The sequence below is a fragment of the Saccoglossus kowalevskii genome, chromosome 6, assembly GCF_978046115.1.
Source record: "Saccoglossus kowalevskii chromosome 6, keSacKowa6.1, whole genome shotgun sequence".
Classification (NCBI taxonomy): Eukaryota; Metazoa; Hemichordata; class Enteropneusta; family Harrimaniidae; genus Saccoglossus; species Saccoglossus kowalevskii.
This window is the reverse complement of record NC_140646.1, coordinates 36,649,637-36,675,902: the sequence shown is the minus strand read 5'-3', so window position 1 is coordinate 36,675,902 and position 26,266 is coordinate 36,649,637. Positions and strand designations below refer to the sequence as shown.

General features: G+C 36.8%; 2 protein-coding genes across 2 annotated transcripts; one reads left to right on the top strand and one right to left on the bottom strand.

The window, feature by feature from the left end:
* Nucleotides 1-567: 567 nt before the first annotated feature.
* Nucleotides 568-4,256, bottom strand: LOC146742753 (tubulin beta chain-like). The gene is made up of 4 exons (XM_085500690.1): nucleotides 4,200-4,256; nucleotides 2,319-2,538; nucleotides 1,611-1,726; nucleotides 568-1,518 (listed from the first exon to the last, which is right to left on the bottom strand). The coding sequence occupies exons 1-4, from the start codon at nucleotides 4,254-4,256 to the stop codon at nucleotides 568-570; spliced, it is 1,344 nt and encodes a 447-aa protein (XP_085356816.1).
* Nucleotides 4,257-13,615: 9,359 nt separating this feature from the next.
* On the top strand, nucleotides 13,616-20,380 carry LOC102805848 (sialate:O-sulfotransferase 1-like). Its single transcript, XM_078010535.2, has 4 exons — nucleotides 13,616-13,812; nucleotides 16,637-16,819; nucleotides 19,235-19,426; nucleotides 20,004-20,380. Exons 1-4 carry the CDS (start codon nucleotides 13,683-13,685, stop codon nucleotides 20,360-20,362), a joined length of 864 nt encoding a protein of 287 aa, XP_077866661.2. The 5' UTR covers nucleotides 13,616-13,682; the 3' UTR covers nucleotides 20,363-20,380.
* The last annotated feature ends 5,886 nt before the right edge of the window (nucleotides 20,381-26,266 follow it).

Genomic DNA, 26,266 nt, shown 5'->3' with positions numbered 1-26,266 from the left:
ATGCATAATCGTGTTTGCACCAGTGGGATATAAATGCATAATCGTGTTTGCACCAGTGACGTATAAATGCATAATCTTGTTTACACCAGTGGCGTATAAATGCATAATCGTGTTTGCACCAGTGACGTATAAATGCATAATCTTGTTTACACCAGTGGCGTATAAATGCACAATCGTGTTTACACCAGTGGCGTATAAATACATAATCGTGTTTACACCAGTGGCGTATAAATGCATAATCGTGTTTACACCAGTGGCGTATAAATGCATAATTTGATTTGTGCGAGTAGGACACAGAATTCATACCCCAACACACAACTTCCAAATATAAAAAAAATATTAATTGATATCATAGTCCCTCAGAATACACAGAGAGGTTATATGAGTGTTTGTTTTGTCAATATTCAGTTTACGCAATTCATGTAGCTTCCCCCTCGATTTTTCAAGTGCATTTTTTGGCAATTCTGTCATCGTCCCTAAAATGTCTACCTATCCAACGCTTATGCCTATTATATTTCTACATGCGTAAATGTTAGGAATGCCCTATTAATTATGTCGGTATCGAATTTATACAGCTTCTTGTTCATCGCCTTCCTCCTCATCAAATTCACCCTCTTCCTCAACTGTTGCATCCTGGTATTGTTGGTATTCAGATACCAAGTCGTTCATGTTGGACTCAGCTTCAGTAAATTCCATCTCATCCATACCTTCACCAGTGTACCAATGCAAGAAAGCCTTACGACGGAACATGGCGGTGAATTGCTCAGATATACGCTTGAAGATCTCTTGGATGGCAGTGCTACTTCCAATGAAGGTGCCAGATACCTTAAGACCGCGAGGTGGAATGTCACAGACGGCGGTCTTTATATTGTTGGGGATCCATTCAACGAAATAGGCGCTGTTCTTGTTCTGGACGTTCAACATCTGCTCGTCAACCTCTTTCATGGACAAACGACCACGGAAGATTGCAGCTACAGTGAGATAACGACCATGACGTGGTTCACAGGCAGCCATCATGTTCTTGGCATCGAACATTTGACGAGTTAACTCCGGAATATTGAGAGAACGGTATTGCTGGCTGCCACGACTGGTCAGTGGGGCAAAACCAATCATGAAAAAATGCAGACGTGGAAATGGTACCATGTTTACAGCCAATTTACGAAGATCGGCGTTCAATTGGCCAGGGAATCGCAGACAGGTGGTTACACCACTCATTGTCGCCGATACCAAATGATTCAGATCACCATAAGTGGGAGTGGTCAGTTTCAATGTACGGAAGCAGATATCATAGAGGGCTTCATTGTCAAGGCAGAATGTTTCATCAGTGTTCTCAACAAGTTGATGGACTGAAAGGGTTGCATTATATGGTTCAACAACAGTGTCCGATACTTTTGGTGATGGTACAACACTGAACGTGTTCATGATACGATCTGGATATTCTTCACGGATTTTGCTGATGAGAAGTGTGCCCATACCAGAACCAGTACCGCCACCAAGGGAGTGGTTTAGCTGGAAGCCCTGTTAATTGAAAGGAGAAAGAACAATTAATTATGCGTTATATACACGGACTCCTCAAATCAAATCAATGTATCTGAGATAGTTCGCATTACCTGTATGCAATCACAACTCTCTGCTTCTTTGCGGACAACATCCAAAACGGAATCTACCAACTCAGCACCTTCTGTGTAGTGACCTTTGGCCCAGTTGTTACCAGCACCACTCTGACCTGTGAAATACACATGTATTGGATTGTTGGGGAAACACTTGGATATAATTGAATTAAATATTAATTACTTATACTGATCAAATTCAAATTTAAGCCAACACAATATGAATTTGTATGCGATAAATTAAATTATATGTGTACAAATGTAGACAACCTTACAGTATATAATATCATTGAACTAGTGGTATAGTATATACACTATCCTCGGGGGCGGACGTCCGGGTATTTTCTACCGCCTGGCAACCCTCGCGGTGAAAACAAAGACCAAAAACTCGCAGAAAACGGTACTTTGCGATGGTTGTTGAGAGTCCCCTGAACAGTGTAACAAGATTAGCCCTACGTGTGTAACATATTTGAATTTGGTTGTTTAGGATTATTTCAAAGTTGAGTTTGTGTTGTTTTCTCGAGTTTTCACCGGCTCCACCTGCGTTCCACAGCAGCGCGCACAAAGCCCATAGAAATACGTGGTACAGTGGTGCGCGTCTTAGCAACGTAGAATGTCCGTGACGTAGCTCCGCCCCCGAGGATAGGCATACGGTTAGTGGATTTATACGAAATGGAATTATCAATCGCCAAGAAAATTAACATTTACCGAATACAAAGTTGTCTGGTCTGAAAATCTGTCCGAAAGGACCAGATCGGACGGAGTCCATGGTGCCTGGTTCCAAATCCACCAGGACAGCACGTGGAACAAATTTGCCACCGAGTGCTTCATTGTAATACACGTTGATTCGTTCTAACTGGAGATCAGAGTCGCCATGGAAGGTTCCTGTGGGATCAACACCATGTTCATCAGAGACGACTTCCCAAAACTGTTGGTTGGAAACAAATGTACTTGATTCAGATTCTGTTTGATAAAACAAATCCTGGCTGAGTCATCATATACGTTGCACAATGTCCGGGTTACAGCCACTTAAGTTTAGAGCCCAGTCTGTCATATCAGGCGCAGCATAGTTTGCAATTTCTACAGAGGCGTGTTTAAAAATTGTGTCAAGGCAGGGAATTTTAATATTTATTTAGGATGAATACTGTTTCTTTCTATTATTGAAAACAGGGGTTATTCAGATATTAAATACAATCCAGTAGATGGGAAGTTAACAAAGGAGGAAAAATCTGCCAAGGCTGTTCTTGATAGGAACAATATGATTGGGGTAACTTTTAACATGTTGTCGGCAGAGGGCGCATTTTAGAAACTAATCTGCTTGATTAGAAAGTGATAATACATAGAGTTGTTCATATTCCTGCTGAAATTTAAATTGATATTTATAAGCAGCTTATACCATCAACAGTACGATCGCACAGTCATGTTGCCTAGAAACTTGTATTCATGTGAAAAAAAAACATAGGCGGCTAGAGAAACCATTACGTTACACTTTATTAGTCCAGGTCTAATCGATGTGGACAGTTACAGACGTTTAATGATGAATAGGAACTGGCGCACATAATAATCACATAACAGCATGCAACTCGCTATTTCTAACCCGCGCACACAGCGATGTGCATCGCCTCTGAGGGCAGATTTGTTAACCATTGAACCACACTGACTAACGTAAGAAGGACGTATGTCGGCACCTCCCACTATGTCAATGGGCAAATTTGATGGGAACAATAACACAAACTCTCAAAGCATAATACAAGTTCTAACGAGTTTATAATATATTCCACTTGAAAATACAATAACTTTCCTTAGAACCTAATTTATTGTTTATGTTACATTTCTCTATAGACCCTAAATTTTAGGGTCTATGATTACGCCTTGCCTTATCTTATAACAATAGAGTTCCCACTTGAATCATACGGACGATACATTCTTCCAATCACCTGGAATTCGGGATTTACCTACATTTACCTATTGTTACTAAAGATTAGCTTTAAAACAATCATAGCAGATCTGGGCAGATATATATTCTAACTTGTAAGCTAATGGAAATTCTTTTGGAGGGCAATGACAATTCATATATTCAAATTATTTCTTGAAGGTTACAGATATGTAATGAATTAATAGTGATCAAATAACAGTTATTTATGGTGTTTTATCTGCGTTGCCATGATAAATGTTGTTGCTATCACAGCAGTGTGATTACCTATTACCTATATACTGAGTGACAATGTATTTCAGTAAGAAATGTGTATACAATTACATATTGGGCGAATCTTGACCAATTTATTTATTTCAAAACCTAAATTGTGAACAATACACAATCACAGAGAACATCTACCATGCCATGGAAACTACCTTACTGCGATACAATTTAGATCCCTTCTCCTAACAAAAATATCACCTACAGTTTTAAAAGACAAATTTTCAGTGTTTAGCCAGCCGACTATAAACTGTAATACATCGTGGCACCAATAATTATGTATTCACATATGTCTAATAAACATGAAAGTTTGGTGAGTGTTATTTAATGCATCGCATCTCACGATTGGCCATATGTAGTACAAAGAAGAAAATCAAAAATGTTGGTCTTACCTTGGCACCAATTTGATTACCACACTGACCAGCTTGGAGACTTACAATTTCACGCATGTTAAAAGACAAAGCAGAAGAAATTGTAGGAGAGAGAGTTTGAAGCAGTTGTTGGATCCTCAGTCGAATCTGTTTGATAGCTGAGACACAATTTATAGCGTTCAGGGTGTGTCATAGATAGGGGCGGCAAGTTGAAAGTTTATTATGGATCATTAATGACATTAACTATAGAAAACATTCTTAGTTCACAAATAGTTTATTTCTGATTATAGACTAGAATACAAATCCACCCAATGTCGAGCAGCATTTCATCAAACACAATATAAAGCGATATGATCATTTTTATTATAAGTAGTTGACGCCCTCATACGCTTACAATACACTCACACGTCGCATAGCAATGTGCATTCATTCGATACACAGCAGACGAATAAACAATGATTAAATCACTATTCAATTAGTCCCGAGCCAAATCTCGTATCCAGTTAACCGTAATTAATGCCGACTATTAGTAAAAAGGAGCCTGGGTGTGCCCTCTATCAAGGATGCAATATAGCCATCAACTACATTCGGTACACTCCACATAACAGCTGTAAACACAAATAACGTTGTGGTTATAGACAAACATTTACTTATTACTCCGTCTTTTCTTACTATTATCTTACAGTAATTGGACGGCAAACTCTCTGTTTGATATGGATTATAGCAAAAAAAAAGATCAATCGGTGAGATTGTTCGCACTATTGGCTAGATATAATACACTTTTATTTTTGAAAAGGTTTTAGATAGCCTGGATTAGAAATTGGTACATGGTATTGATGAATTTAACTTCGTTCTCTCTGTTAAAATGGACCCAATCTCTATAATTAGATCTTGTATAAAGCATATGGGGTACAGTGGTCTCTCTAGAGGGGTCAATCAGGGGATCATTGGAACCGTCCTTCCCCGATAAGTCTGTCAAATAATGGAATCAATGCTATATAGTATTGGCGTATATAAGATTTAAAACTCTTCGCATAACGACGACTGTGTGTTTGTTTACACAGAAAGCATAAAACAATATACGTCAAAACACTCCAATCTCTGGAATTTGTCATTTAAACAATGTAAATGATTAATTATTACCGCATATAAAAATATTTGGAACAACAAATATAGCCTTATTCAGAACCAAAAATATATTCACTTTTGTCTAATTTTACGATAAAGGAAATTTATTTATAGCTGTCATTTTCAGTCGTGATGGCAACAATAACAAATGGCAAGTCCTATTTGCACAGCCTAGGACCTCGCATTCAACTCATATGTTGGTAAGCTCACCTACCGAGCGGATATCCTGTCGTAAGTTGTTGACAATTTCAATAAACAAAATTCCACTTCGCATTTCACTACTTCAATAAAACAAGTTCGTGATCCAAGTTAATGCGCATTAGTTATCTAATGTCAACACACACAACGCTACAGGGCGCAGCCTCGGCTAAATAGAAAGTGATGCTACTTTAGGGTTTAGTCCAGGTTTGAAAGATCAATGTATTCGAGTTTGAATATTTGCTGTTATTATTGTGTGCATTAAAGCAATATAATGCATCGTAATATTGAATATTAAATAAAAATATATATTCGCGTTATATATGTTATACTGATATCTAGGATAGACATCTCCATGGGAAAATGGTTCATAAAAAACTTCGATTAGATCGGTGTAATTCAGATATTTTGCTGCAAATATTTTGCTGCGATGGTGTGAAATATGGATCAAAACTTTTTACAGCAAGACTAGAAGAAGGATTTTTTATCAACTTTTCAAGGCTGCAAATCACCAAGGACGACAATTCACTGAATTCCGTCTGCTAGTTTGTTCAATGAAATCCTAAATACCCGTAACATGTATGTATGCATTGGGTCTCAGCTAGCGATTTATTTTTTAAAGAATGCATCAGTTTCATCCAGTTTGTGGTGCGTGTATTGCAATGTCAGCTGTTTCGTTTGAGGTGCGTGCTATTGCAATGTCAGCTGTTTCGTTTGTGGTGCGTGCTATTGCAATGTCAGCTGTTTCGTTTGTGGTGCGTGTATTGCAATGTCAGCTGTTTCGTTTGAGGTGCGTGCTATTGCAATGTCAGCTGTTTCGTTTGTGGTGCGTGTATTGCAATGTCAGCTGTTTCGTTTGGGGTGCGTGTATTGCAATGTCAGCTGTTTCGTTTGGGGTGCGTGCTATTGCAATGTCGAAATATGATAAATTGCTATTATGCTGTATGTTTAAAAAATCAGTTGTTCGGCAATAAATAATTTCAGAAAATCAGTCAAAGTTTGTTTTCAACAACGCGTGTGTAATTACGTTTACAGTGCAAATTTTGCCATGTCGTTTACCGATGACGCGAACTCTTTGATAGAGGGGTCACTCATGTCCCTAGTTACTTATACTCAACAAAAAATGCAAGTCAACTAGGAAAGTTAAATAGCTCTAGACTTAATGAAGTGTGAATAACCTATTATTTATCTCTTAAACGTATGTTGCTAGGGGATATGATTGTAATGTATTGTATTAAGCTCATGAAGGTCGTAAACCACTTAATACGAAAACGATTATCACGCCCTTGAATGTGTTAATTGTTTGATATAATGGTTCTCGGCATTTCAATTGGTGAATTTACTTTCTAATCCACAGTATGAACTAAATTATGTGTAAACTTTAACTTCATATAGGGTTTACAACAACCCACTTACCGCCCAGTACACCGACACAAGCTATGATGTGTAATCGCATACGCACATTCGACAGGTGCAGCCAACAATTTCTAGTCGAAGTTACAGATATACAGTGGAGTAGAAATGAAAATCTCTTCGTAGCTCTTTTATTCTCAAAAAACCTGTCAACTCCCCTCTCATGTACAGTGTGCATAGAACAATCAACATTCCATATTGCTGTAACCCAGGTATTTTTATACCAACAGTTTTGGGTAGTCTGCTTTAATGAAGAGAGCATCGTATCGAAGTTATCCAGTTAGTGGGTGGTGGGTAGATGGGTTACTTTGTCCGTGATCTATGCTGCACGCATATGACACGTAAATTGGTCCTATGGCGCTTGTAGTCATGAAATAAAATATAAACAGTTAATTAAGTTATTTTTACTCATTGATACATTCATGTGTTAATTCCAGAGTGTTTATTCTGATCTCGTGTTAGTATGGGAATAACATCTAAGTACAAATCTAACCTGAAGCCTTCCTCAATCGTATCTTTCAATAAGTTCGTTTGCTTCTGGTGCAAAGATTTAGATATTGGTGATCTTACAGGGCTGGCTTGGTAGCTCATTATGACTTGTAGGTAGATAATGTGGTATGAATTCTTGCGTATTAATTGGTTCATTTGATGATGTGGATCTACTACTATCCCCACTATTATCATTGGATAATGCACTATCCTCACTAAAACTATGAATAGAACTGCTAACTGTATTAACACTAAATCCTGCGCTCATATATGGATTCTTCAACGAACCATAAACTATTGAGCCTACCACCACACAAGAATTTGTCTTACTGTTATTCGGAATTTCGTTCGCCATCAGGCTCTAGACGATCTATATACACTGGAATTTGTTTCTTGTCGTCAAACAGTTCGACGTTTCCTACACAATCGGTAACAGTGTCATGAATTTGTTTTTGCGTATCTGTTAACCGACTTAATTAACTGATTATTAGCGAATTGCTGTGTTATGTCTGTCATCGTTCAGGCCTATTTGAAGTTTTGGACGGAACTTGGCTCAGTGATTTGGAACTAATTACCAGATACCGTCGCTGTTCTGACATCCATAGTTATTAATGTAGTGAACGATTAATCAAAAGATATGACGTATTCAGTACTTAGTGTGATTGGCTTTATGATTGAAGGTTACGCCCTAGAGTCTTTTTACTGCTCTGTAATTGGTTAGAGTTTTGAAAATGAATAAAGAGAGTTTGAGTTGGTCTTGGCGAATACTCTACGATAGACGCAGTAGAGAGAGAGAGAGCAGTCCTGGGCAGTCGAGAGTCCGAGAGAGTCCAGGGGCGAGCCTTGAGGCAGTCCAGTCTTGGGCGAGTCTTGGGTCAGCCTTGCGAGAGTCTTGGGGATTTTTTCCCCAGGGCGCTGTGTCTTGTAGAGTGCTCCAAAAGATCGACTAAGACGAGAACTGAAACGTATTTCGTTGTGTGTGTCTTATTTGACTGTAAAGTTAAAGTGACTTTCCCGATCCCGTACCTCAAGGGGACGAGATATAGAGAGACGAGACGAGTTTCCCCCTGACAAGTGTGGAGAACCCGAGAGAAAGAGATTTTCCCCCTGATACGTGGTGTGAGAACCCTGGGCATTGCGTCTTACGCACATTGACATCCTGTGAAGAAAAGTGAAATGGCGAAGAGGTGTCTTTCTTGTGAACCGAACTAACTGGCTCGATGGCAGAGACGAAACCGCGCTCGACGACTAACACCGTTACCAGTATGGCACCGATGTACAACGCTGAAGAGATGAAGATTTCAGAACCCCTTCGGAAGGACCAGTACCGGATAGGACTGTATAATTAAGAATTGAGCGACATTAAAGACAAGAAGATGACAAAGAACGACCCGGAATAACGCGACAAGAGAAGAGACGCTTATAGACTTTGACTTTAGCTATCTGTGTATTGCTTAGAGAACCGCTCGCTGGACACTGTAACTGACACTGTGTAACTCAGGACGTTGAACTCTTTTCCACAACCCTAACCCTATTGCTCAGTAATGTAATGTATTGCTTGCTTTTCCTATCGTTTATACCGTTTTTTTGTGATGTTGGATTGTATGTTATGTAAGCGCCCAGATTTTTGTTTTGAAACTGATATTTAGTGACGTTCGAGGTCCTTTATAACGATTTAAGCGCGCCTCAGTGGACAAGTATTTGCAACACAGTGTTATGAGTTTTGTGAAGTTTCATGGAGTTTTAATGAGTTTATGAGTACGGAATATGATGGGAGGAATGATGCCCCCACGTGTTTTTTTAAGAGTTTTGAGATTTGTCGATGTACAGAGATATCGACGTTTTAAGAGTTGTTTTTGTTTACGTGTTGTTTTCCGGAATACTTCTGACGCTTTTTTGAGTTGATAGCACCTTTGTAACGTTTTTTAATGTCTTTTTGAGATGAGAGTTTGGTGCGCTTATATACGTATTGTTTGATAACGCAAGTTTTTTTCATGATTGACAGGTTTATATGTAACTCAGTAGTTTCTATCGTTTAGCCTTTTTCCGTCTTTTTGCCAGAGGAGTAATGTTTTATGAAAGCGACATTTGTCTTTGCATTCTGTTTCCACGCCGTATGACTTTTGTTTAGATTAACGACTTTTGAGTTCAGTTGAAGTTTATAAGCGTATATGAAAGGAGTTTGATTAATAGCTTTTTATTCATTGTTTATTAGTTACCGCTTTGCAATGCTTTAACCGAGAGACGCATCCCTGGTAATCACGTGATCATGCTGTCGACTGCAGCGATTGGCTGATCGCTTGGTTACACCGCCACGCCTTAGTTTTTTTGACCTTTTGATATAGAGTTTGTAACCTTAGCAACGGAGACAGTGCAGCGACGGGTTACCTCAGCGAACCTGTTTGAGAAAAGTGAGTCGATTGGTAGCCTTTCCCTTGTTTTTGATTCATAACCGTTGATATTTGAGACTTTATAACCATTGTATTTAGACTTTATAATCATTGTACTTAATTAGTGTGTTTTACTCTTTTTGATTTATACCTTTTATTATTAGTATTGTTTTTAACCTGTATGACGATGAGTGGCTGACGGTATCTTTGATTTATGAACGTGCAATGCCGAGGGGCATATCTCAGTTTGGGTGAAGGGATGTGTCATGAATTTGTTTTTGCGTATCTGTTAACCGACTTAATTAACTGATTATTAGCGAATTGCTGTGTTATGTCTGTCATCGTTCAGGCCTATTTGAAGTTTTGGACGGAACTTGGCTCAGTGATTTGGAACTAATTACCAGATACCGTCGCTGTTCTGACATCCATAGTTATTAATGTAGTGAACGATTAATCAAAAGATATGACGTATTCAGTACTTAGTGTGATTGGCTTTATGATTGAAGGTTACGCCCTAGAGTCTTTTTACTGCTCTGTAATTGGTTAGAGTTTTGAAAATGAATAAAGAGAGTTTGAGTTGGTCTTGGCGAATACTCTACGATAGACGCAGTAGAGAGAGAGAGAGCAGTCCTGGGCAGTCGAGAGTCCGAGAGAGTCCAGGGGCGAGCCTTGAGGCAGTCCAGTCTTGGGCGAGTCTTGGGTCAGCCTTGCGAGAGTCTTGGGGATTTTTTCCCCAGGGCGCTGTGTCTTGTAGAGTGCTCCAAAAGATCGACTAAGACGAGAACTGAAACGTATTTCGTTGTGTGTGTCTTATTTGACTGTAAAGTTAAAGTGACTTTCCCGATCCCGTACCTCAAGGGGACGAGATATAGAGAGACGAGACGAGTTTCCCCCTGACAAGTGTGGAGAACCCGAGAGAAAGAAGATTTACCCCTGATAACAGTACGGCTATCACAAGAGCTCTTCAAGCGTGTATCTGAGCAGTTCACCGCTATGTTCCGTCGTAAGGCTTTCTTGCATTGGTACACTGGTGAAGGTATGGATGAGATGAAATTCACTGAAGCTCAATCTGAATACCAACAATACAAGGATGCAACAGCTGAGGAAGGGGGTGAATTTGATGAGGAGGAAAGCGAAAATGAAGAGAGTAAACTAAACTTAAAAGCCCACAAATGCACAGGAATATCTCAAAGTTTGACAACTTAATTCCAAGTCAGGAATCTTTTTTTCCTCAAATCAGAAATGAGATGTGTAGAATCCAGATGCTGTTTCCGACAAATGACGAACCCAAGTATTACCCGACCCAGAAAAACTGGCTAGAGCAACAAGAGGGCGCGTCTTCCATTGTTCAAACCTCACAGAATAGTATTGTACAGTGACTGTATTTTGGGGTTATAAAAGACAACATAGAGCATAATATTATGTGTTATGTGCTTGCATGAATATTAACAATGACAGTGTATTTTCACTACTTATTGTCAACTGAACTGAAGTATGCTACACTGCATTTGAAATATGTATTACTAATAAAACAAATACGTAGCTTAGACGAACATTAAAACACTTTTAAAGGGGTGGACCCTAATTATGCTAATAACTCAATTTATTCAATATTACAATGCGCTGAACAAACGTTGCCGCAACAAAATGAGTTGATGTATTGTTCAAATTACGGATATTGAGTTACAAATATGACAACGTCTAATATTTTAGAAACCAAGTCAAAAGTCTTTCTGAGCTTTATTTTTTTTTGATATCGGCGATTCCAATTATATCAACCCCGTCTTAGCAACGCACGGGATGCGTTTCGTCAACTGTACCGTATCTTACATGTGTGCCGTTAAGGGACGCGGAACAGACGTGAACACTGACCTCGTAGCCCACAAACCGGTACATCAGTGTCAATGGCATATATAGACCCAATTCGCGAAAACTGAATACAGTGTTACACATATGGCAAAAGACGGTAAAAATAAAAACGTATATATATCATTTATTGTTATAAAGTGTTATAATCCTTTTAGAGCCTGAGAATATTGACCATCGCTGGTTTCAAGCATGTCTTACTTCCTGGCTATATTATTCCTCAGGTCAGTAGCATAGCACCCTCTATTTCACTTGTTGGGTTGCTCTTGTTTTTCTTCGTATGGACTTGAATGGGCCAACCATGTGAATTTTACAGCATATGGATTGGTATCTCACATGACTGTGTATCCGACGACATAAACTCGAAAAGTGAGTTAATTGTGGAATATTGTCGAGCTCTTGCAACACTGCAAAATACAACTAAGACAGTCTGGCTTGGGATCGAGAATCGCATTACCAATAAAAGTTGCAACTAACATTTTTCATAAAACAGATTTCCAGTTTTATTTATAAAATATCGTTCAGTTACATAATGCAAATCCATTAAAATTATGGATATAATTTAAATAAATAATCATAAAAACACAGCACCTTTACTGATAAGTTTACTCTTTATGAAAATATCACTTTCTAAAAGCTGGACTGGCGTTTTTTTTAATTAAAATTAGTGCCCCGTAGTTAAATTACATTATTTACCTAATTTGCATGATAATTATGATGATGATGATTTGAATTTCAATAACATTTAGTGCATTGATAAAATATGCAATGTTATTCGCAGTATTTTGCGCCAATACTGTCAAATCTGCAATTGAATAGTTCATTGTAGTATTTGCATTGGTAGCTATTGTTGACGTGGTACCATGCATTAAAATCAGCAAATGTCATTTTCAGTTATGTATGAAACTAATCTCAAGTCTGTTATTTACTTCCGTGTTTCGTAGTGTCACACAAAGTCCCATCCTTTCGAGAAAAAATTGTAAGTTTAAAATGTAATAAAAAGTACCCATTTAATATAAAATAGATATAAAGATAAATTATTGAGAAATCGTTGTAGTCCAACTACTCAAGAAAAATACACTCAAGTACAAAAGGCAACAAGGAAAACAAAAATAAGAATCTTAAAAACTGAAATGTGGGAATATTTTTATTTGGAGTGTGAATATTTGATTAAGTTTACATAGTCATAAAAAACCTGTACATTTGGTATAAATTACAATTGCATTTCATAATTCGAAAACAAATACATAAATAATATTATAATGCTGCGACATAATTCGAGCATTACAAATTTGTTCGTTTACTGAATAATTACGATCAGGTGGTACTACGATCATATATATATTATTGCTTTTCAATAACCGACTAACCCCATCGCAATTAAACACAGAATGCGACGTTAAACGTACATATTGATCTATGGGTCACGTGATCAAATGTGTATATTGAAAATCTATGGTATTGAATATTGTCAACTAGAGGAATGTGTTCAACACAACGTTGGTATATCAGCTCTGAATTGGACAATACGAAAGCTGCCCAAATTGACCCGAACTGCATAGTTATGCATAGTTTATTGCCAACAGATCACCCGATCAGTACACAGCAATATTGATTGTATATCGACATATGTCACGCCGACCGTACGGGACATGGGTCGATCCATTATCGTGCTATCATTTATTTATTTATTTGCCGCCGTTACCAGACATATACATTAGATGCAATGAACTCTACCAAGAGTAGGTATTACCAGACTGGGGTGATTCTCGTTGTCTTGGTGACGTTATGTGTGTGGTATTTCACAGTGGACATCAGAAACTCGATGTATGCATCCAATAGTAGGTATTACCAGACTGGGGTGGTTCTCGTTGTCTTGGTGACGTTATGTGTGTGGTATTTCACAGCGGACATCAGATACTCGATGTATCCATCCAAGCAGTGGCGGATCTAGCAAAATGTAATGGGGGAGGGGGCAAGCTTCGCTTAAGATATACGGAGCGAAAATCGCAGAGAAGCTATGCGTAATCCAGATGATATGAATCGTCATGCGTTTGGGGGGCATGCCCCCCCCTCTGGATCCGCCACTGCATCCAAGGATTTTGTTTTATTAACTCCATATTGCGATGTGAAGCGAGTAACTGATTTCGGTAAGAGGATGATATTATGACATTATATTTACATTTAAGATTGCGTTTTCGGATTGTGAGTGGATTATGGAAGTGGTGTACTTGTCTGTTTCTGTGGGTTTGTGCAAAAACATCCTTAATACAAGAAACGAGTTTGATAAGGGCTGGTCGACAACAAAAGCCATGTGTGATGTGTACTAAAAGTTATGATGTTAATTCTATGAAAGTATGAAATATTAATATACCAGCTGTGAATGACAACCACAGTGTTACTGAATGAACGCAATGAAGTATGCACTGTTTATGTTGCTAACAAATGACGTTTGATTTTTTTTTCTTCAAATTTAGAAATACGTCAGGTAGTGTTATACATTATGTTTGTTTGTCTATATGTTAAATGGTTTGTATGCAATGTGTGACAGTATATGTAATTTAGAAATGATACTATAAAATCACAGAATACAGAGCAGGGTAGTTTATTTTTAATACTGAACAATATATCAGATGAAGGATATTAATGACATTTTCAAATTTCATAATATCCAAGTAATATAATACAATTGGAATGCAATTTCCGCTACCAAACAAATACTGCTTCAACATAAACAACTAACATAACATGTAAGATAGGCGCAAGTATGTTTTACTGGAGAGTAATTAAATGACAAACGACTGGATTCAGGTCTTGTCTACGAAAAACGCGACAATCGCACAATTAAATCGTTTTGTTTCAAAAATCAATTAGATGAACAATACATTTTTCATACAATATAACCTAGAATAAACTTTTAAAGACAAATGATAATTGTAAAACAGATAATACACAATGTTTTGTGGTGATTTATTTGGTATACTGGTAAAATAAAATTCAATGATGGCGTGATTGAAAAAACACTTTGAAATGAGCGCCCATTAATTTATGTCGAGATGGTATATTGAACCAGTCATATAACGTGGATTCAATAGACTGTATCTAGTAACAACACATATATTCATTCATTGTTTTCTATAAAGTTAATCTCAGAATTCTGACGGCATCCTCTCAAAGTGGGGGTGTTCATATTCGACCGACCGACTGACGAATATGTTACAGAAGTTTTATGCTTGGTCTAAAGCTCAAAACCGACGCATTTATAACAAAAAATAATTGATGTATTGCTTCCTGTAAGTATTTTGTTAGTTGTACATACATGTACATATTTTAAGAACAACTGCATTGGTAGAGGGGGTAGCAATCTAATAGCTTTGAAAGCTGATCTAATAGGTTTTCTTTGCTTTAATGAACATTTCTTGTTGAAACATGTTGTTAGCCGTTCGCAACATGCACAGTTGTCATAGTAGCATGATATTGATAAATACAAACACCATGTTGATTACAACATATGCTTCAAGACCATTCATCACGATTACTTGTTAAATTTATACTATCATTAAATATTTGTTAAAGTAGGCAGTTTATATTTATCAAGTCCAGGTTTTTTCTTCAGCTATGTTTTGACTAAACATAGGGGCCACTGACCTGGGCCAATTGCTTGTAAGATGCTTCGTTCAGACAAAGCCAGAAACGAACATGCATACGAATTTATGCATATTAATTTAATGTAATCCAGTCATACGGCAGGGGATAAAATGGCCGCCGCCAAATTACAAAAATGAATCAGTCCACAAACGCCAGCGACGTTGATATGCTATTGGCCTAATAATTAATTTAAATGACTGGTAAACACGCATGCGTAGTAATAACAGCGTACCGGTATACCCAATCAGCCACTTAGTAAGCATTTATGTCTGTCATAACATCATTTATCCAGAGTAATTTTCATAACAATTTTTGAGAATTTACTTTATTTGAGAGAACTTTTGAAACATGAAGCTTCAACAAAATAAATTTTGAGTGAGTGTTAATATCATGTATGTTAGTGGTTACCTACGTTGTAATTGACACGAGCACTTCGTCCCCTCAAAACATCTCCTGCTGTTCTCATCAGGAATCGATTCTCGGTCCAATTTTATTTCTCTTGTTCATCAATGATATTTCTAACTCTATCAGCGTCTTCGATTTCCACCTTTTTACCGACGACACCAACCTTTTCAAAGTTCTTAGAAATAATGTTATTGATCTCAACAAGATTAACATTGAATTCCAGAAGGTGTGCAACTGGTGCAATGCAAATAAATTAATCATCAACACAGACAAAACTAATGATATGTTAATTAAAACACCCCAGGGAGCAATCCATACTTGTGGTAACATTAAGGTTAACAAAAATATAGTAGAGGGCGTCACATCTACAAAGTAACTGGAAGGAACAAATTTGTAAAACTATTTCACCTAAAATTGGTAGTTTGTCTAAAATTCGTCTTTTTGTCCTACGATCTATTGTTATCTTGCTTAACAATTTCCTCATTTTACCACTTATTACTTACTGTATTGAAATATAGGGTAACACCTACAAAACCTTTCTTATCAAAATTCTACTATTACAAAAAAAAATGTTAGCGTGATAACGTATTCAGATTTCCGTGCCCCATATCACTCCTATTCAAAAAAAAAAAATGTTTAGACATCTATAAACTTCGTAAGTTTCACACCTGTCTGTTTGTTTTGATATTATTCAGAACTCGTCTACTAATCAACACAGTCTCACCTAACAAGCAGCAAAAAAATGGAACTTACTTCCTGATCCCACAAAAAATATCAAAAGAATTATACATTATTATTATTATAATTATTATTATTAATATTAAGTATATGCGTGTTAGTAAACCATACAAATTGAATGTACCAATGTAATTCTCATTGTTGATGCAATCACATAATACTATGCTCTGTGTTGTCTTTTAGAAACCCAAAATACTCGAACATGCAATAACTGTTCTGTGGGGTTTGGACCATGGAAGAAGCGCCCTCTTGTTGCTCTAGCCAGTTTTCCTGGGTCGGGTAATACTTGGGTTCGTCATTTGTTGGAGACGGCATCTGGATTCTACACAGGGTCAATATATAATGATGAAGATCTCTACAATGCGGGTATGTCACATTTATTATTGTCACAAATTTGGATTGCTATCTCTTCGTGTTTGTATAATAATCCTGGTTGCACCAACCCATACAGTTGAACAGGCCTAATTATTATTTTGGTCTCAGCAGTATTTGGAGATGAATGTGGATAACTTTGTCTCCTATGTTAACAGTGACAAAGTGTAGTTATAAACGCAAACTTGACAATACAGATGTGTGTAATGGAACACATTGCCTGCATAATTTGTAAATGTAAAAATGCATTGATGGCTTGATTTAAACAGAGGTAAATTTACAGTTTAGTCAGTTTTATATCCGAGTCGTGTTAGCTTTCTTTTAATCAAGACGTTAAATTTACAGCCTTGGTAGTTACAATGGAATTATGATACTTAATTTGCAAGTTTTGTAAAAGTGTACATGTTTCCTGGTCATAATAGGTAGTAATGGAACATGCTCAACATTGCATTTTTATACAATAGACGTATAGAATATTTTCCACAATTAACAAAATCCACAAAAACACAACAACACAATTAACAGTACACTGCACTATACACTACATATTCAAATCTGTCTAATGATATATGATATCTAATGATATATGATATATGTATATATGATATATGTATATATGATAATTTGTATGTCATTGTTAAAAGGCACGCGTCTATTTTTATGAGAGTAGATTTATATAATGTAGCCATATTATTTGGAACAGGTACATTTGAAATTTTCACACTGCAATTTAAATTAACAGAATTTCGTGCAAACCATGTTGATAATAATAACTAGAAATGTCGAAAACAGCCAAACTGCACAAAACTACTGGATCACACTGGTCATCGTGACTTGTAGTGCTATTTGTTATTATTTTGCCTGCAGTTCATCGCTCTTACTATTACTAAAGTTATGAGACTCGGCTGGTTAACAATTTAAAAAAAATGTTTATTAATGTATATCAAGATGCCGGAGTTTTTTTTTATTTGTACAATGTAAGGTAAAAAAATGAACCGTTGAAATGGTCGATGCGTCGGTTTCATGGCGGCCGAGTATTTTAACTTTAATATAGTTATAGTAATAGCAATACAAAATAGGGAAACAATTAATATACAATAGTTCTGAACGATTTATTTGATTTGTTTAGCCCTGGAGTGCCTGTGTATATGAGTGATATGTTTACACGAACACGTCTGATACCTTGGTTTGGTAAAGTGATTAAAACGTTTGACTAGAATCACGTAGTGTGTGGTTTGACCTTTGTGTCAGCATCCTTTATTTCATGTTTTTGTCATATTACCTCAAACCCTGCAAATGTAAGTATGCATGGAATCATGGGAAGAAACGGTGTGTATTGTGATAACTGTCATAAAGGTGATTGACAGGTCATACTTGTTTTCAACTCTGGAAGGACAGTGGGTTCTAACAGGTGTGCTTGTAATTTACATAACAAATGGTGTTTACAACTTTGGAAGGAGAATTGGAATCTACCAGGTGTGCTGTTATTTGAATAACAAAGGATGTTTATGATCTACTGAGTTGCCTACGTGACACAGCTGCTAGCAAGATTACATTCTGATTGGCTCATGTGGAAACCCAGGTTGTGTCACTGCCTATAAATTGGACAGACTAAAGACAGTTTGGGTCGATAATTTCAACTTGCTTTCCTGTGTGTTCTGCTACGATACGATATTACAGGCTACAACCATCATTCTGTGAGACTTGTATGAACTGCTCTGCGATCTCTTGCTTTCAGCGGTGCCCTCTAGAATACTAGCGCTCCTCTGCAAGCAAGACTCCTGTATTTCTCCGTTGTGTTGCAGAAGCCATTGACTGTCTTCCAATAATACATCCTGGAACTGTGAGTTATCACCAATGCACACTTCCCTAAGCAATCCCCTATTTTAGTGACTTTATTCATTGTATTTTTCTGTGCTTTATTTCTTGTAATTATTTTGAGAGGTATTAAAGCCAGGAGCTTTAACTCGATATGTTTGGCGTATGTGTATTTCATTTCCAGTACTATTGTCTTGTCTACCCCATACTAGCAGTGAAAGAACCCCCTGTCCAGTATGAGTTCTGTGGGTGGTCCTCTCAATTGCGATAAGCAGGTCTTACACTGTGACACTTTGGATAACTCTGATAACCGACTCGTCCCGCAGCAGTATATGCAAAAATATCTGGTGTTCATACCGTCAAATATACAGTAACAGATTTGGAAAATAACGTCCTATCAGTTATTGAATCTTTTTTATCCGTTCTCTGTAAAATGAATTAGTTTTTAATATGTTTAGGTTTTTAAAATTCGCAATTAAATTCATTGATTATATTTTAAAAGATACTATTTCAATTGAGAAATGTAAGATGTTCATAACAAAATTCAGATATCGATATGCATTATTATATATAATAAATTTGTCTTCATAGGATTCTTGGGTGAAAAGAATAAATTGAACGAAGTACTCGTTGTGAAGACCCATGACAGTCGCACAACGCGGAATTACCCGCACGCAATACATATTTTGAGAAATCCGTATGATGCCATTCTATCAGAGGTTGCACGTTTGCAATTGAATAGTCACGTTGGAATCGTCAATGATGAAGTATTCAAGAAAAAAGGCAAGTCGCTATTTAAACGAATATCTACACTAGTAGCGTAGTGGATTTTCAGATGGACCAACAAATAAGCCAACCCTGTGCCACAAACTCAGTAGAAAAGGGAAGGAACAACGCCACAGTTCTGTCACGTACTCCTCAAATAATTTTGTTTGACTGAGCCTTGTTGACGCTAGGATAGCACATTAAATTACATGCCACTACAATAAGATGTTCTCACAATTCTGTCACGTATTTACAAAAAAAATATAGGAGCATGAAAGGACGGGCGAGTTCACCGTGACATTCACTGCTAGAAATTGTAACATGACCATACAACACCTACCGCCTGCCATAAATCATTCTCTGTAACCCATGGAGTGTATACATCATTCTGTTATTACTAATTAAATCATTCATGTATCAAAAATACAAATAAATGATGTTTTACTCTGCATGGCAATTTGCGTTCAGTGGACCTGTTATTGCTCGTCTTTTTTCTTGTCATTTCCTAGGCATTATGCTTTTTGCAAAGCGATGAAGTGGAAAATATTCGAAGACCAACATCATTTATTTTACTAATATTAAATTTATATTACAGGATGGCCGAAAAGAGTCATGAATTTAGGAACTCGTTGGAAGGAGCACTCCGAACAATGGCTTAAAAACAACAACCCCACTCTGCTCGTTATGTATGAGAAGCTTAAACATAACCCAGTTTTTGAAGTTCACAGGATGATGATGTTTTTGAACCTCACCCTGACCTCCGATAGGTTGTGTTGTTTGGAAGACAATATTGAAGGGAAATTCCATCGTCACCGAAATGAATCCGCGGCTTTCAACCCTTATCCAAACGACACACAAGTTTTTCTCGATGCCCTCATAGATGACATAAATTGGATTTTAAAAGAAAGAAAATATGACATATTGTTGCCTTCAACTCTGTCAACTCGTCATTAAATATTTTTTGAAAATTTACCCATGTTTATTTATTTGCAAGTTTATTATTGAACTATTTCTATCATGATTATGAAAATGTGTGCGTGTATACTAATCGTGGCAACTTAGAACTATATAGAATTTTTGAACTATATACAATATTCGAAAAAAGTCTTGTATATATATGTGTATATATATATATATATATATTTTAACTGTATTTATTATCAAATTATAACCTAATATTCTGGTCAACTTTATGTAAGTTTACGCCCACGCCTTTAACACGGAAGTCACCAGGCGGACAACTATATTTAAAACAAATAAAACATGTGACTTGTGTCAATTCAGCTTTGCGGTGAATATTACTTTTTAATTGGAATGTTAAATTCATTACAACTTTGGAGACAGACACATTTAACTTTCCTGTGTGTGAACATTTGCTATGATTCTTTCCCTGAGAAAATCCAGCTGCACTAAAGATGAAATGTATAACGCGAAACACAGTACGCCGTGGATGGTACTGTAATATATAATGCATAGTTACACCGTTACTAGTGCTGTAATGTATAATGCATATCACAGTACGCCGTTACTAGTGCTGTAATGTATAATGCATAGTTGCGCCGTTACTAGTTCTGTGATATATAATGCATATCACAGTACGCCGTTACTAGTTCTGTAATGTATAATGCACATCACAGTACGCCGTTACTAGTTCTGTAATGTATAATGCATATCACAGTACGCCGTTACTAGTGCTGTAATGTATAATGCATATCACAGTACGCCGTTACTAGTGCTGTAATGTATAATGCATATAACAGTACGCCGTTACTAGTTCTGTAATATATAAGGCATAGTTACGCCGCTACTAGTTCTGTGCTATATAATGCATATCACAGTACGCCGTTACTAGTGCTGTAATGTATAATGCATATCACAGTACGCCGTTACTAGTGCTGTAATGTATAATGCATATCACAATACGCCGTTACTAGTGCTGTAATGTATAATGCATATCACAGTACGCCGTTACTAGTGCTGTAATGTATAATGCATATCACAGTACGCCGTTACTAGTGCTGTAATGTATAATGCATATCACAGTACGCCGTTACTAGTGCTGTAATGTATAATGCATATCACAGTACGCCGTTACTAGTGCTGTAATGTATAATGCATATCACAGTACGCCGTTACTAGTGCTGTAATGTATAATGCATATCAAAGTACGCCGTTACTAGTTCTGTAATGTATAATGCATATCACAGTACGCCGTTACTAGTGCTGTAATGTATAATGCATATCACAGTACGCCGTTACTAGTTCTGTAATGTATAATGCATATCACAGTACGCCGTTACTAGTGCTGTAATGTATAATGCATATCACAGTACGCCGTTACTAGTTCTGTAATGTATAATGCATATCGCAGCACGCCGTTACTAGTGCTGTAATGTATAATGCAAATCGCAGCACGCCGTTACTAGTGCTGTAATGTATAATGCAAATCGCAGCACGCCGTTACTAGTGCTGTAATGTATAATGCAAATCGCAGCACGCCGTTACTAGTGCTGTAATGTATAATGCAAATCGCAGCACGCCGTTACTAGTTCTGTAATGTATAATGCATATCACAGCACGCCGTTACTAGTTCTGTAATGTATAATGCATATCACAGTACGCCGTTGCTAGTGTTGTGGTGTGTTATGCAAAACGCAGTACGTCATTAGTGCTGCAATATCCCTTACGGAATTTCCCCCTCTGTCGGTATAGTAATCGCGTATATGCAACGTATCTCTCGAGTATTTCTTGGGTAAAGTTTCTTGTGTACTTGGGGCTATTGGTTGTAACGAACATAATATACAGGATAGATAGAATTGTTCGTACCTTCGACTTTCCCCGTTTTTAAATTTCAATAATAATAATTAGTTAGGGAATGTGACTTTCATCACGCACTTAAAATATATTCTAAAACTGATTTAAAATCAACCCAAACGCCAATACTAGTTGACAAATAGACAGCCATTTTATTATTCATAATTAGTAACAAAGACAGTCATTACAGTAAGGTCTCTTATTCATAAACACACTGAGAAAAACCCCAAACAATTTTTTTTCACAGCTCGAACCCCTCATCGCGAAATGCACATAAATCAAAATATAATTTATATATTGTCTGTACTGGTATCATGCCACTAATCAGCCAATCACAGTTCGTAGCGTTCAATTTAAATGCCTTGCAAGAACCAATGAAATTGTTTAAATATTTTTTTCCCTGAGGTACTCCCTGTTTGAGGGCGTGCATCGCTTGAGTCAAAGGTGAGACTAAAATTTGATTGTTACACACAGCCGCTGAGTAATTTACTCAGCGGCTGTGTCCCTGTGGGATTTTGTTCTGTGTGTATTTTTTAAAATCCAAGTTTAAGCTGGCCAACATCATAGTTTGTTCATGTGGTTAATTACTGGCATGTTCATTTCCCATTTTTTCAACTTTGTTCATCATTTTCATATAGCAATCTCATCATATGTTAACATTGTCGTCTATGGAGTTTCAATTAGTGGTGTGAGCCCTACGAGATAGAAGGAGCACTTTGAATGGTTGAACATTTCTCTATTTCATCTATGGAGGCGCAAATATCATACGTCACTATCTTATAAAACACTTGCATGTAATATATGGTGGAAGTAAGCTGAAACATTATACCTCGAAAGTTCAAAATTGCACTGCACGACTTGCAATTGTTCGCTTTTCATTTAAATAATTTTCCATTTTAGGTACTCTATATTATTTAAACCCAAAACAACTTAATACATGTATGTTTCCATACCTTGCATCATGTAGTGTATCTTTTGTATAAAGTATGCGTTGATACATTTACCAATCACAAATCAAACACTAGAAATGTGTAATGTAGATACCTTCAGTCCTAACAATTATTAACCGAATAATGTTAGTGGTGTTTTCAGAATTATAGATATACTAATAATAAGTAAAACATAAATAAACGGTAACTTTTTAAATAAGTATCCGGTAAAGTAATCATATTGACTATAACACAGGGAGTTGGACAAACTTATGTATTTTAATAAATTATTAAATAATAAAATGTTATATAACTTTTCTTTTACCCCCCCCCCTTCCTGGTATCGATTTCAAGTAATCACTGATCTTTGTTTATACCACTCTTTCCTTTATCACAATCTTTGTTACGTGCTAATGTTATATGCAAATTTTAACGCGCGATGTAGACACACCCTAGTATAATAGGGTGTGATAATCGATACCAGGAAGGGGGGGGTAAAAGAAAAGTTATATAACATTTTATTATTTAATAATTTATTAAAATACATAAGTTTGTCCAACTCCCTGTGACTATAGCATCGATTCACATACAAAAATATCAGTGTGATAAAATCATTTCAAAAGACTACGTAACGGCACGTGTCGCCATAGAAAACCCCGGACAGCGCCAACGTAAAATCGCGCCCTCTATCGGTATATGATGTGTTTTTAAGGTTTTTAAGCCAATGAGAAACAACTGGCAAATACAAACGAGATTTATAGTGTGGCGCATGACGTTAGGTAATTACAGATAATGTCAACCACGATGGACCCATATGAACGATCCCAACTAATTATTGAAATCGAAGAAGATATAGACTATTTGTATGTTCTGCGTCGACGGCTTATCATCATGTTACAAAACAACACTATTAATCCAAACAGCAATTCGAGGACCGAGTTACACGACAAAATACACGGGGTATCGCACTGTGCAATGAATTAATTGAGAAATGGCATCGCACGTGGGATCGACTACGTGGACCATGGGAGGCAGATTGAATTACTCAATCACCAAACCAAATGGCCCTTTTCAGGGCCACCACATCCTCTCTTAAGAGACCATACCGTTTCATGTGATAATATTATTTCGGATATATATTTGTTTTTGAGATATCTTAGAGAACTTTATTGATCTGAAGAGATAATAAAGGCACCATTAACCTCATACGCATGGTTTTTCTGTTTTTATATAATTTTCCAGTCAATGTTCGGCAAGTCACCAATTATACACTAGTACTTCGCATTGTTCAATGCACACTCTATGTAGTTGCGTGGACTTTTGCGATGAGGTGTAAGGAGGTGATACAAAGTATGACTGGACTTGTTTCCTTCGTTACATTAATACATAGCCCTACTTGTCATATACACGGAAGTTAAAATTATCTACGTTTCTAACTCTTGCCATATGTGGAACTAATTAATTAAATCGTCAAATATGCCACTAATGTAGAAGAACTGACGTTTCAGAGTTCCAGATTTAGAGAATCACAGCTTTTTAGCAAATGAGTGGTTCGAATTAATTACATTGTACTGTAAATGCATTAATCACTCGTTATTTTATTTTCGGTATTTTTTTTATAAGGTAATATTATCTCCATGATTAAATCTACGTGTACATGTATAATGACAACACGTGAACTTAAAACCCAATAAATATGCTCAAAATAGTGAAAATAAATGGTTTTACAGTATATATATATATTGATTTTATTTGTTAACATTATGAGATCAGGGAAATTGTTGGCTACAATTAAAAGTTTGTCACATGCAGGAGAGTGTGGTCAATACATGCTTGACTGAGACAGGAAGTGTCGTCTTTGTTAAAAGAATGCCACCTGTGGATGTGTGAATTGAGACTAGAAAATATGCACCATTTCAACAAACTATCAATAACAGCGAATTTCTTTATTCTAATTATTGAAATAAATGCATAAAAGGATGACATGATTTCGCACTGCGATACAGGAAGGTTGATAAACATTCAAAATCACTACCACGTTTCAAAAAAAAAAACTTTCGATGTATGTAGATGTGAATCAGGTGAAATGTTTCACATCGCCATATTCTATTAAATATTTAGGAGTCCTGTAACCGCACAACGGGTGATGGTCATTTCCTGTCTTTTGATGCAATTGAGGTATGAGGCGGGAAACATTAAGCATGGTTACTTGTTCTTTTTAGCTGTCACATATACAACATCTAACGTTATAGGCATTTATTTCTAAGGTCAGTGTTTTTGTTGACTTTATTTATCAGTACCGCATACAGTGACGGGAGTTTACATTTATATACCTGTCAAAACCACGTGAATACTTTAAATATAACAATATGTATGAAACTCGTTTCCATGCAACGCGTCAGTCAATGTAGTAAAGATCATTCAGGGATATGCAAGTATTCCACGCTTTCACAGTCAGGGCAATTAGAGACAACTGGGCCCTGGTTTATTGTTTGACGCATACGTCATGCATATAGTACAAGTGTAGGTGTCACAATCAAGTTGAATGTCCACGACTATGGACCCATTTGAGCACAGACCCCTTTGTACGCCCATGATTTGAGCTCTCCCAGCTTAATATTGAAATAGAAAATAACGTGTCCATATCAATGACCAGCGTTACAGGTTGGTACCAATTTCATATAACAACACTGCTAAATTCAGCAGCAGCACTACGAGGACTAAATCACGTTACATATACAAGTACTTATTGCGGAATGCAATGAATTTATCGAGAATTGTATACAAAATTCGGATCTTCTTCACATACCACGAGTGGATTGCGATGCTGATATCGATCATGACTCAATCCTTATACAAAACTACCTTTTTCAGGGTCACCGCATCCTCCCACATATTATTCTGTTCATACCATTTATTACATGGTATTTTCAGCATATTTATTTCTAAATAAATGTTGTTTTGACCGTAGTGGTGTTATATTCCTTCAATGGTTTTGACCAATTCGACATTAGTCTCACACTAAACATATGTATATGTATTCCCAGTAACATTTTATGGCTAGTTATCACTTGAATTTATTCTCGGAAACCGTTCATACTTCCATCATTCCATA

What these genes read in the sequence shown, in the direction of transcription:
- LOC146742753 (XM_085500690.1), bottom strand. Translation starts at nt 4,256, where the DNA reads ATGCGTGAAATTGTAAGTCTCCAAGCTGGTCAGTGTGGTAATCAAATT. An exon ending in ACCAGACAACTTTGTATTCG is followed by an intron (nt 1,727 to 2,318) that starts GTAAATGTTAAT and finishes TGTATTTCACAG; the next exon opens with GTCAGAGTGGTGCTGGTAAC. An exon ending in AGAGTTGTGATTGCATACAG is followed by an intron (nt 1,519 to 1,610) that starts GTAATGCGAACT and finishes TTCAATTAACAG; the next exon opens with GGCTTCCAGCTAAACCACTC.
- LOC102805848 (XM_078010535.2), top strand. Translation starts at nt 13,683, where the DNA reads ATGCGTAATCCAGATGATATGAATCGTCATGCGTTTGGGGGGCATGCC. An exon ending in GAAGCGAGTAACTGATTTCG is followed by an intron (nt 13,813 to 16,636) that starts GTAAGAGGATGA and finishes GTTGTCTTTTAG; the next exon opens with AAACCCAAAATACTCGAACA. An exon ending in TGAAGATCTCTACAATGCGG is followed by an intron (nt 16,820 to 19,234) that starts GTATGTCACATT and finishes TTGTCTTCATAG; the next exon opens with GATTCTTGGGTGAAAAGAAT.